The 13,033-nt window shown below is 38.7% G+C and overlaps 2 protein-coding genes across 9 annotated transcripts in view; one reads left to right on the top strand and one right to left on the bottom strand.

The window, feature by feature from the left end:
• The window catches only part of LOC101108690 (sodium channel and clathrin linker 1), a 183,321-nt gene extending 173,286 nt beyond the window's left edge, over positions 1-10,035 (bottom strand). For all 5 annotated transcript variants that reach the window (XR_009596990.1, XR_009596991.1, XM_060401008.1 and 2 more), the window contains exon 1: positions 9,483-10,035. Coding sequence is in view for 3 of the 5 variants with exons in the window: in XM_060401008.1 (XP_060256991.1) it covers positions 9,483-9,516 (34 nt within the window). In the remaining 2 variants the exon portion in view is untranslated. The remainder of the gene's footprint in view (positions 1-9,482) is intronic.
• An 82-nt stretch (positions 10,036-10,117) lies between these two features.
• C17H4orf33 (chromosome 17 C4orf33 homolog) overlaps positions 10,118-13,033 on the top strand; it is a 90,541-nt gene continuing 87,625 nt past the window's right edge. For 3 of the 4 annotated variants that reach the window (XM_015101515.4, XM_060401013.1, XM_060401012.1), the window contains exon 1: positions 10,118-10,263. The gene's annotated coding sequence lies outside the window, so the exon portion shown is untranslated. The remainder of the gene's footprint in view (positions 10,264-13,033) is intronic. The other variant, XM_060401014.1, reaches the window with a different exon arrangement.

Raw genomic sequence — 13,033 nt, 5'->3', positions numbered from 1 at the left:
TAACCGGAGAACGGTTTGCATGCAAAGTACTCAAAAAAACAGAAAAAAAAATCCACAATAAGAAATCAAACACTCCAAATTAAAATAAATAGGACTATGTGTAGCCATCTTTTAGAATAACATATAGAGATGGGAAATAAGCATGTATTAGTTGATCAACATTGGGGAATTACTGGAAAACAATAAGCACTGTGCATTAGGGTAAAGCAAATTAAAACAACATGATGCCCTATCCATAAAATAAATAAATAAATAAAAATATAGGTGGAAATGCAATGAGAAAAACAATATTTTGTGAAAGAAGAACAAGGGGGGAGGACTTGTTCAACCAGAGATCAGGATTTATTAAAAAGTTATTGGCATTTAGACTGTGTGATAGTTATATAAACAAAACTAACCTATGGAAGAGAATGCAGGATCCAGAAATATACCCATGTGGGTATATTTCTCATATATATGAGCACTTGAACTGTGATCAAAGGGCACTTCAGAGTAATAAAGAGGGGAGCACAATCTTTTTGTAAGTGGTTCCAGATCAGCTGGATACGCTCATGGAAAAGAACAAACCATTATTCATAAAAATCAATTCTATGTGAAATGAAGATCTGGGAGGAAAAACTGTCACTGTTTGCAGATGACATGCTACGATACACAAAAAATCCTAAAGATGCCACTAGAAAACCACTAGAGCAAATCAATGAATCTGGTAAAACTGAATACAAAATTAATGCACAGAAACCTCTCACATTCCTGTACACTAATAAACAACAAAAGATCTAAAAGAGAAATTAAGGAAATAATCCCAATTATCACTGCAACGAAAGAATAAAATACCTAGGAATAAATCTACCTAAGGAGGTAAAAGATCTGTACTCAAAAAACTGTAAGACACTGATGAAAGAACTCAAAGACTGATTTGAGTTGACAGATATACCATGTTCTTGGATTGGAAGACTCAATACTGTGAAAATGACTACACTACCCAAGTTCAGTTGCTCAATCTTGCCCCACTCTTTATGACCTGCAGGACAACAGGCTTCCGTGTCCATCACCAACTCCCAGAGCTTACTCTAACTCATGTCCATCGAGTCAGTGATGCCCTCCAACCATCTCATCCTCTGTCATCCCCTTCTCCTCCTGCCCTCAATGTTTCCCAACATCAGGGTCTTTTCCAATGAGTTAGTTCTTCACATATGACAGAAAACACTGCTAACAGCATTATTCTCAATGGCCCCCAAAATGGAAACATCTGCAAGTATCTATCAAAAGAATGGATAAAAATGATAAATTTATAAACTTTAATATTCTACAGTAATTAAAATGAGTATACTACATCTACATGCAAGAATATGAAGAAATCTCAAAAACATAATATTAAATAAAAGACACCAAACGCAGAAGGCAACATAGTTTATGACTCCATTCACATAAATTTCAATCACAAGTAAAACAGTTTTTACAGTGTAAAATTACAGATATTATCTTTATCTTTGGGGAGCAGGAAATGGGTATAATCACAAGTGGTCATCTGGGGTGCTAGCAATGTTCTATTTTTTGGCCTGGGTTATGATTATTTGAGTTTTGAGCTTTGTAATAATCCTCTAAGCTTTATATTTATTTTCTCTACTTTTCTGCATGTCACACATAAGCAAATATACATATATATGCACATACATATTAACTATATACAAATTAATATATGTATATAATGTACACACACAAAATGTATACATTCTACACTGTTAACTTCAGATAATAGTTCCTTCCTTGAAAGCATGCATAATTTAGTGGAGAAACATGACACATATGTTGGAAAAGAAAATGGCAACCCACTCCAGTATTTTTGCCTGAAGAATTCCATGGACACAGGAGTCCTGTGGGCCACAGTCCATGGAGTTGCAATGTACAGGACACAAATGAGCATGTACACACACAAGACATTATTCTGAGGAAGGAATAAGTAATTACAAAGTATTAATAATTTAAACCATTTTTAACTTTAATTAAGTTTAAAAAGAATTATTCCTTTTTATTGTTATCCTCAGAATTTTTAAGAGTTACCTGACACATGGCACTAAAATTAGGGTCTGGTCTCTAGTAGTAACACAAACTACTACTTTTTGATAAGGTTTTAAGTAAGAAAAAATACTAAATCTGACATTTCAGTAAGTGAAATAGGTTAAGAAGTCAATTATGCATCAAGGAGGGAAAACAATCTTCACAGACTGCTTTAAACTGGAGGAAATTTTACTGTAATGTGAATCTACCATTTCTTTCATTCAACAAGCACTTATTTCACTTTATAGTTCGCATTTTCTGGATTACTGATGAAATTGACATTTTCATATTTTTAGCACCTCATCAGGTTTTATTTTTTGTAAATAACCTATCATATTCTTTAACATTTTTCTATTAGTGTGAATGTATTTTTGTTCGTGAAAGACCTTTTTAAATTGTGGATGGTAATCAACTCTTCATTATATTTATTTTAAGCATATTCTCCCTCTCTGTGGCTCGGGCAGTCATTACATTGATGATGTTTCTTGTGATATCCAAGTTTTTACTTCTAATGCAGTCTGCTGCTGCTGCTGCTAAGTCGCTTCAGTCGTGTCCAACTCTGTGCGACCCCATAGACGGCAGCCCACCTGGCTCTCCCGTCCCTGGGAATCTCCAGGCAAGAATACTGGAGTAGGCTAATGCAGTCTATTCATATATATATTTTCCTTTCAGTCAAAAATGTTTGCTGAAGAAATCTATGATCCTGAGATCATAAAGACACCCTCTTAACTTTTTTTTTCTGAAAGTTTAAAGAGAATGTATTCCTTCAACCAATAATTTTTTTATATGGTGTGAGAAAGATGTTATTTTTTCTCTCCCATTTAGATAGCCAATTATCCTAGCACCATTTGCTCAACAGCCTATCCCTTTCCCACTGATTTGTATTGCCTGTTCTTTCAGACAACAAGTGTTTGTGGATGTATGCATCTGTTTCTCTGCTAGCTGATCTCTGTATTTATCTATCTACAGTATAATAGGGGCTTCTCAGGTGGCTCAATGGTAAACAATCCACCTGTCAATGCAGGAGACGCAAGACTGATTCCTGGATCGGAAGATCCCCTGGAGAAGGAAATGGCAACCCACTCTAGCATTCTTGCCTCGAAAATCCCATGGACAAAGGGGCCTGGCTGTCTACAGTCCATGAGGTCGCAAAGAGTTGATTTAATAATTGGATTTTTATAATGTCTTAATAGTTGATAAAATAAAATTTCCCACCTTGATGTTCTTTAGAACTCTTTTGGCTATTTTCAGCTCTTCTACATAGATTTTAGAAACATGTCAAATAGAGGTTTGGGATTGCATTGAATCTATCCATTAATTTGTGGGAGAATCGACATGTTTACTACACTGAGTGCTCTAATCCATACATTTGATATGTTTCTTTATTAATCTAGGTTTTTTCTTACATACTTAATAATTTTCTAATGCTAACCACCCTTCCATTTCTGGGATGAATCCAATATGAAGGTGACTGTATGTTTATTATATATCTACACACACAAATGAGCTTAATAGTCATTGATGGATTCAATCTATTAATATTTTTATTTTATTTAGGATTTTAGTTTGTGTGCATAAGTGAAACAGGCCTATAATTTTTCTTTCAAGCAAGTGTCTTTGCCGGACAGAGAAGAACGTAAGACACTGGGTTCAAACCCCAGCCCAATTACTTACTACTTATGAGTTAACCTAGAAACTGTGGTGGCACTTATCCAGATTTTTTATCTACGGCTATTGAACAGATGGGTATGAGAACTGTAAAAGCAAGCTATGGAAAAGGTGTTATTGAGTATGTGCTCTAGAAAAGCAGGGGCATGGTCACATTAATATTAATAACAAAAGAGCAGATGAATCAATGGGGAAATTGTATAAAAATGGGGAAAACCGTTTTAACCTGTATAAAAAAAAAAGCTGCAAAAGAATTAAGGAAATGAAAGAAAATGAAGGGTTCAAAGAATACAGGTCTTGATGAGGTCAAAAAACAGTTATAGTGGGAGTAAGGTATTTGTGTTTAAGATTAAAAAGTAGGGCAAATTGACTTCTGCTCATGCTCAAGATAAAGTAACATGGTCCATTTTCCCACCTGACAACCAGAAAAACAAAACAGTGGTTTGCCAGGTACAAGACATCAGGAAATGATAACGACAACATAAAATAAATGAAGTGAGCACTATGATTGCCCCAGCCTAAAAACAGGTCAAGGCTGTATATTGTCACCCTGCTTTTTTAACTTATATGCAGAGTATATCATGAGAAACACTGGGCTGGAAGAAGCACAAGCTAGAATCAAGATTGTTGGGAGAAATATCAATCACCTCAGATATGCAGATGACACCACCCTTATGGCAGAAAGTGAAGAGGAGCTAAAAAGCCTCTTGATGAAAGTGAAAGAGGAGAGTGACAAAGTTGGCTTGAAGCTCAACATTCAGAAAACAAAGATCATGGCATCCGGTCCCATCACTTCATGGGAAATAGATGGGGAAACAGTGGAAACAGTGTCAGACTTTATTTTGGGGGGCTCCAAAATCACCACAGATGGTGACTGCAGCCATGAAATTAAAAGATGCTTACTCCTTGGAAGGAAAGTTATGACCAACCTAGACAGCATATTCAAAAGCAGAGATATTACTTTGCCAACAAAAGTCCATCTAGTCAAGGCTATGGTTTTCCCTGTGGCCATATATGGGTGTGAGAGAGTTGGACTGTGAAGAAGGCTGAGCGCTGAAGAATTGATGCTTTTGAACTGTGGTGTTGGAGAAGACTCTTGAGAGTCCCTTGGACTACAAGGAGATCCAACGAGTCCATCCTAAAGGAGATCAGTCCTGGGTGTTCTTTGGAAGGAATGATGTTGAAGCTGAAACTCCAATACTTTGGCCACCTCATGGGAAGAGTCGACTCATTGGAAAAGACTCTGATGCTGGGAGGGATTGGGGGTAGGAGGAGAAAGGGACGACAGGATGAGATGGTTGGATGGCATCACCGACTCGATGGACATGAGTTTGAGTGAACTCCGGGAGATGGTGATGGACAGGGAGGCCTGGCGTGCTGCAATTCATGGGGTTGCAAAGAGTCACACAACTGAGTGACTGAACTGAACTGAATGACTTGAGTGATATTTCATGCCAGAAAACAGGGAGGAAAATTGCACACAAAGATCAGCAGATTCTCTGATTTAAGGAGATGAAGCTGACACTCAGTGGAAACCAAGTAAACTAGAATTGGCAGGACAAAGAATAGGAGAGAAAGCTGCACAGAGAACTCCATATGTACGTAAGATCTGTGAAGGGTATGTCTTGTGTAAACGAAGTACTGACTAACTTTTTAACTATTAAAGGAACTGAATTTACAGTTTAAAATCTTCCACAAAGAAAGCTCTAGGTTCAATTGTCTTCACTAGTAAATTCTACCAAACATTTAAGGAAGAAATATCAATTCTACATAAACATCTTCCAGAAACCTGGAGAGGACAAAATACTTTCTAAGTAATTCTGAGGCCAGCATATCTTGACACCAAATGAGACAATGACATTAGGGGAAAAAAATTTTTTTACAAAGGGTTTATGAACATAGACATGAAAATTTTAAAGAGACATTTAAGATAATCAATGTTAAACGGTATATTAAAAAGATAATACATTATGACCAAGAGTTTATTCCAAAACGGCAAGTTTAACACTTGAAAAGTAATCTATACAAATCTTGCTATTAAAAAACTAAAAATGAAAAAAAAAAATCTGATCATCTCAAAAAATGTAGAGAAAGCATTTGGAAAAAAAATAATCCAATATTCATTCTGATTTTAAAAACTCTCAGAAAACTAGGAATAGAAATTAGTATCCTCAACCTAGTAAGGACATCTATGGAAAACCTACAGCTAGTATCATATTTAATTTTGAAAAACAGATACTTTCTCCCTAAAATCAAGAACAATACAAAGATGTCTACTCCAAACACTTTGGCTCAACACTGTACTGGAGGTTTCAGTAAGTACAATGAGGCAAGAAAATAAAATGAAAGGCATTCCAAAGAGGAAAGGAAGAAGTAAAACAGTCTATTCACATATGAAAAGACTGTCAATGTAGAAAATCTGAAAGACTCTGCATTAAACCTACTGGAACTATTAAGTGAGTTTAGAAAGGTGACAGGGTAAGTACACACATACAGAGTATTTCCATACACTAGGAACAATAAATTAGAAATGGAAAGTAAACAAATAGTTTACAATAGTAGCTAAACCAGCAATACGTAGAGATAAATCTGACCAAATATGTGCAAAACCTATATATAAAAACTATAAAATGTCACTGAAAAAAATTAAAGAAGAGATATCAGTTGAGAGATATTTTTTCATTAGAGAACTCAATATCATTAAGTGAATTCTACACAAATTAATCGAGAGTCATACAATGCCTATCAAAATCCCAGTATCCTTTTTTTTTTTGTAGAACTTAACAAGCTGATCCTAAAATGTATATGGAAATGCAAAGGACCTATGACAGTCAAAACAACTGTGAAAAGAACAAATCTGAAAGGCTACACTGATTTATTATAAAACTGTAATAATCAAGACAGGATATTGGTTACCAGATAGATCAACAAAACAGAACAGAAATGGATCTACACAAATATCTTCCTCTGACTTTTTAACAAAGATGCAAAGGTAATGGAGAAGGAAATGGCAACCCCCTCCAGTGTTCTTGCCTGGAGAATCCCAGGGACGGGGGAGCCTTGTGGGCTGCCATCTATGGGGTCACACAGAGTCGGACACAACTGAAGTGTCTTAGCAGCAAAGGTAATTTAATGGAGAAAGGATAGTCTTTCCAATTGTGCATCCATATATAAAATAAAGTGAACCTTGACGCTTGTCTCACACCTTGTGCAAAATTTAACTCAAAATGCTTCACAGATTTGAGTGTAGAAATTCTAGAAGACTACACAGATGAGAAGCTTTGCAGCCTTGAAAGATCTTTAGACATGTGTGTGTGCTCACTCAATTGTAACCGACTCTTTGCAACTCCATGGACCATAGTCCACCAGGCTCCTCTGTCCAGGGAATTTTCCAGGCAAGAATACTGGAGTGAGTTGCCATTTCCTACTCCAGATGATCTTCCCTACTCCAGGGATCGAACCCACATCTCTTGTATCTCCCGCTTTGGCAGGTGGATTCTTTACCATTGTGCCACCTGGGAAGCTCAAGTTTTTATATATGACACATCCATAAAAGAACAAATTGATGAACTGAACTTCACAGTAATTAAAAACTTCTGCTCTATGAAAGACATTCTTAAGAGAATGAGAAAAAAAGACTCCATCCCCACTGGTGAATAAACTCTTCACTCCTTAGCTTAATACACATGTCACTCTTTGAACAGGTCCTAAGGACTATCAGACCTGCCTTCTTAGACGGAGGTGGAAGAATGGTGTACTGCAAATATGCTATAACAAATTAAAGGAGGCTCAAAATCAATAGAAGTCAATGAAGAGAAGGTCAAAGGTAGGTGGGAGAAGGGTAAGCTTTCTGTATTTACCTGAGCTGGTGTTTAGCTAATCAACTAATCTGGTCACCCACCAACTATAACTGGCATACGAGGTCTAAAGGAAAAAAGGGGAGAATCATAGACATCCAACACTCATTTTCATCTCTTCCTGCAAACCTTACTATTCCATGCTTCAATTTCCTGAATAAGTAGTTATTTCAAGCCTCCGAGCCTTTGCTTCTTTTGGTCCCTCTGAAAATTCCCTTCTTCCAACGCACTTCTCTTCTGGTGAACTATCATTCATTTTTCAAGAAATAATTTACCGTGGCTTCTATCGTTCTCTCTGGTATTTGGACTTCAGTTTTATTTAAGAATTCTGGCTGGTGCATTTCTCTAAAACATAGTTTATGAGTGTCTCAGGAACCTTCCCACCCCAACCAAACTTCTCACCACCAATTCTTGTCCCACACCACTCAGATGGTGGTGAGCTAGTCCTCTTTATGGGATGAAGGATATTCCCACATGAAACCTAAGAAACAATGGTAGTGTTATAGTGTCATATACGTCATTAATGATTTTAGATAAAGTGTGCACCTGAAATGTGCTAGACACCATGCTAAGTGCTTTATTGCATCATCTCATTTAACCTTCAAAACACCACCATGTGCTATTATACCCATTTTACAAGTAAGAAATTTGAGGCACAAAGAAGCTCAGTAACCTGCCCAAGGTCAAAAACATACAAAAGAAACAGAGCTAACACAGAGCCTAGACAGACTGAATCCAGAGGCTGAGTTCTCCATCACTGGCCTATGGTGTTTCCAAAATGGAATGTACCATTTTCTCCCCTCCCTCCCCCATTTTCCCTGCTGCTCAAGCAAGCCAAAAACCTTAGTTGCCCTATACCTCTTTCTTCCAAATCCTTTCATCTCTAATCTCACTATACCTACCTTAGTTCACGTCTTACCTGGATAATAACAATCACCTGACTGCACTTGCTGTAATGCATGTTCCTAACAGCCAGCTGGGTTTTTCAAATAAATCACAAACTGATCAAGTTACTCTCAACTGGATTCCTTTCAGTGATTCCTATAACCTGTGCAATGATTCCAACTCCTGAAAACACAGCAGAAAGGCCCTTTGCCATCTGGCCAAATTCTTCCCTTTCAGCTCTACTTGCCATTTCCCTGTATACATCAAATTTCATTCAAACAAACCTTCTTTTCAAAGTTTTTAACAAAACATATTCCTAGTCCCTCCCGTGTTGTAAATATTGTTCTCAACCACACAGTTCTTTATCTAGTAAATTTATATTTTACTTCAAATATAAAGTTTCAGCCCAAATAGTACCTTCCTTAACCACCACCACCACCAGGTAAATTATAACCCTGTAATAGTTAATGTTTGTTAGCACTGTGTCAGATACTATTCTAAATCCCACACCTATTTTAAGGGCCGTTTAGTCATTCGACCAACCCTGTGAGAAACCTGAGGCAGAAGAGTTGACAGTTGCTGTTACTTCAGTGTATTTATGGAAATCATATATTTCCCTCCTCAAGTTAAATTATTGGAGGGTAGAACAGTCCTCCTTATCTTCATAGCAGCTATGCTTGTCTAGTGCCTGGCACATAATAGAAACAGGAGCTCCATAAATATCTTTTGGACAAATGGCCGGAGCTGTGCCTCCAGGTTCTAACTGCAGACTTAGAAACTCTTCCTGGCAATTAGCCCTCTAATTCCTCCAGAGCATGTGAGTATTTGCCAAACGCTTCTGCTTAATGTACGCGTATCCTCATATACACCATCAAGCTTTTTCTGCAGCTTAACTTCTTTTAAGTTTTTACAAATTACCACGTACCCAACAGGCATTCAGACAACGATTCAGTCAACGATGACGACATTAAACATTACATATGAGAATTCTCAATAAAGGAATGTGGAGCTTACTTTGATCTCGCAGAAAGTCGATTTCTGTGGCCATTTGGATGCAATTTGTTTGGAGCTTTCACTACCTGTACTTTTCTCAAAAAGACACAAAGCTCGCAATGCGGGAAAGCAAAACTAAGGCAAAGCTCCGGAGGTTGTCTAGCACTCGAGCGGTGTGATCAGCATCCTACTCACGCGGCGTCAACAGCCCCGCCGCGCCTCCTTCTCCCGAGTCCCAGCCCAGTCCCTCGCTCAAGCGAGACACCAAATTTCAGGTTTGTTGCGGACCCGCCAAGTGAACTGTTTCACGTTCACCCGAATCCCAGCCAAGTAGGACCAGGGACGCGGCTGGATGTATTGGACGTCCCGCGGGTCACTCGGGGTCGTGTCAGGCCACTCAGGAGAGCGCCGAGAGAGCCGGCGGGCAGCCGGGCGGCGGCATCCTTGGAGGGGCGGGGAGCGACGCCAGGACGACCGAGAAGCCCGGGGCCAGCAGCGGAAGTCCACTCGGCCCGCCCTGCGACTTTGAAACCGGTGCCCCAGACCGCTCCTTGGAGACGGTGACGCCGCCTGCGTCATCACGCGGGCGTCAGCGTCTACGTCATCGCGCTTCCTGGCGTTCTCTCACATTATTGGCTGTTTGTCCAGCGACGGGCGGGGCTGTGGGAACCTGGATGACAGCGGGCTGAGGCACCTGTGTGGCGGCGGATGCGCTGGTGGGCCTATGTCTTCGGAGGGTGGGGGTCACCAAATTATTTTTTTTTCTTTTTATTCCTTCAAAAAGAAAGAAATGTAAACATCGGTAGGTTATTAAATACATATTTTAAGTGCTCCAGTATCTTTGTTGCCAAGCACTTTTGGTCTGGGAGAACTCGCTCACCAAAGCGGATGGTTGAAAAGTACTTAGGTTTCGGCGCCTGGGAGCGGAACCCAGCCTGGCGTCTTCAGCGTCTACCTCCAGAGCTGTGTGGCTGGAGAATTTCTGGGTGTGAATTTGGTAATCTCCAGAAAATAAGTGACGTGGGTCTTTGGAGAAAGGACACAGCTGCTGTCTATATAGTTAGCTGTGTAGCAATAAGGCATGGAGTTAGGAGTACTCCAGAGATCCTGCAAATTCAGCAGTTATTTCTTGAGAGAGAACTTTGCTTCCTCAAAAAAAGGAAGACAAACGTTACGATTTTTGCAAGAAAAATTAGGTAAAACTTTACATTTGTAGACGGGTTACAATCCCCATTTTAAAAAAGCGATTTTGTCTAGATTTGAACCTCATCACTGTTTAACAGTTAAGATTAGAGGAAATTTCAATCCCAGCAATAAAAATGTTAACCTGAAGTCAGTCCCCAGTTTTAGTGCTTTTAAAATAAATGTGTTTTTATGAATTGAGGTAAAGTTTCTGAATAGACATATCATAGATGTAGCTCGATGAACAGTTCAGGAAGTTTTTGTTGTCTTGTACTGATACATAAAAACTAATGTGCTAAGTCGCTTCAGTCCTGTTAGACTGTTTGCCACCCTATGGACTGTAACTCACCAGATTTCTCTGTCCATGGGATTCTGCAGGCAAGAATATTAGAGTGGGTTGCCACGCCCTACTCCAGGGGATGTTCCCTACCCAGGGATCCAACCTGCGGCTCCTGCATTGCAGGGAGATTTCTTTACCGCTGAGCCACCTGGGAAGCCCAAAACTAATGGTGGTGGTGGTTATAGTTGCTAAGTTGTGTCCGACTCTTGCGGCCCCATGGTCTGTAGCCACCAGGCTTCTCTGTCCATGGGATTTCCCAGGCAAGAATACAGGAGCTGGTTGCCATTTCCTTCTCCAGGAGATCTTCCCCACCCAGGAATGGAACGTAGGTCTCCTGTGTTGCAGGCAGAGTCTTTACAGACTGAACTAGGAGGGAAGAAGAAATTTTTTAAATGTGTCCAGCTGTATCCAGTTAGGTATTTGAAGTCCTATTACAGGTTTTCTCCATACTCACTATTAAGAGAATGAGATGGTCCCTGATCTGGTTTTCAGTGGCCATGAAGTTCAAACAAAAACTTGTTGGAAAAAGAAATTGAGAGTACAAGCTCCAACTCTTTATCAAAGGTCAACCAGTGGCGTTTTCTTCAGGAATGTCTGACTCCCCAAGTGTTTGCTTATATCTTCCCCTATATTTGAACCTGGTGGATGAGATGGCTGGATGGCATCACTGACTCGATGGACGTGAGTCAGTGAACTCCGGGAGTTGGTGATGGACAGGGAGGCCTGGCGTGCTGCGATTCATGGGGTCGCAAAGAGTCGGACGTGACTGAGCAACTGAACTGAACTGATACTGTCATAGGGTGATTTAACTTGACACCAAACAAGTAGTTATAAACTTAACTCTACATCACTAGAAGTTGATATTAGTGTCCGTGAAAGCAGACAGTATTTTCTGGTTGTAAATGATGAGGTAGTCTCTACATTACATAAATTAAATATCTGAAATTGGAATTTTTACCTCTGCACTTGAATTCTTTGGCCTATACAGTTAAGATCGATACAGACTATAGTTTTGGGGTTTTAAGGTGTGGTGGGGTATTTTGGTTTTTGTTTTGGTTACAAGATTTTTTACTGGTTGAATTTTAATGGGTTTGAAAATAATTTTAATCTGTAAGAAACAAAACTGCTATGATTTCACTTATCTTTAAAGTGTCCCTTCTAGTGTTTTCTCTTTTTGAAACTTCTCTTCTGATTTCTACTCACTTAGCCCAAGGTTGGTGCTTCCCTTTGTAGTTACTTCATGCTTCTTCCTGCAGTGTCTATCATAGTGTTTTATATTGACTTCAGGCTCCATCATAGTATCTGGAACACAGTGAGCACTCAGTAAGTGCCTGATGAAGGAATTAATTTACAGAACGTGTGTGCATACAAAATATCTATTACTGCAATTGAGTACAGTGAATGAGAAAAGAGAGAGAAAAGTCCTTAGGATGTTTGTAACCATTATCTAGTCACTCTTTCATGTTTTTATGTTAGATTTATTTCTGCAATAAGGAAAACCTTTGAAAGTCAATAGATTGCATGAATACTAATTTATACAATATATTGACACTGAGCACTGTGAGAAAAACATGAGGAATACAAAGTTGGAAATTTAAGCTAGGATCAAAACTTTAACATTGTCATATTAGATGCCATAAAAAGTGATTTTTTAAAAAACTCGTAATAATAATTAAATTTTTCCAACCAAGAAGATAACCTGGCAATTCAATCTCTTTTTAAGCTTGTATTTTTTATTATTATAATTACTGTAGTAAAAAACATATAACATGAAATCTACTCAATCTTTAAGGTGTTAAACACAGTATTGTTAACTATGTGCATGTTCTTGTACAGTAGATCTCCAGAACTATTTCATCTTGCACGACTGAAACTCTATACCTATTGAACGGCACTAATTTCCCTCTCCCACAAAAAGTGATTTTTCTAAAACAAAAATAATCATCTGTTAAAACAAACACAAAAGTTGTTTTCCCCCCAAGAAAGTTTTTTAAAGCATAAGATCCCCTGGAGAAGGGAGTGGCTACCCACTCTGATGTTCTTGCCTGGA

Source organism: Ovis aries, chromosome 17 (genome assembly GCF_016772045.2).
Source record: "Ovis aries strain OAR_USU_Benz2616 breed Rambouillet chromosome 17, ARS-UI_Ramb_v3.0, whole genome shotgun sequence".
NCBI classification, from domain to species: domain Eukaryota; kingdom Metazoa; phylum Chordata; class Mammalia; order Artiodactyla; family Bovidae; genus Ovis; species Ovis aries.
This window is presented reverse-complemented; position numbering and strand designations above follow the sequence as displayed.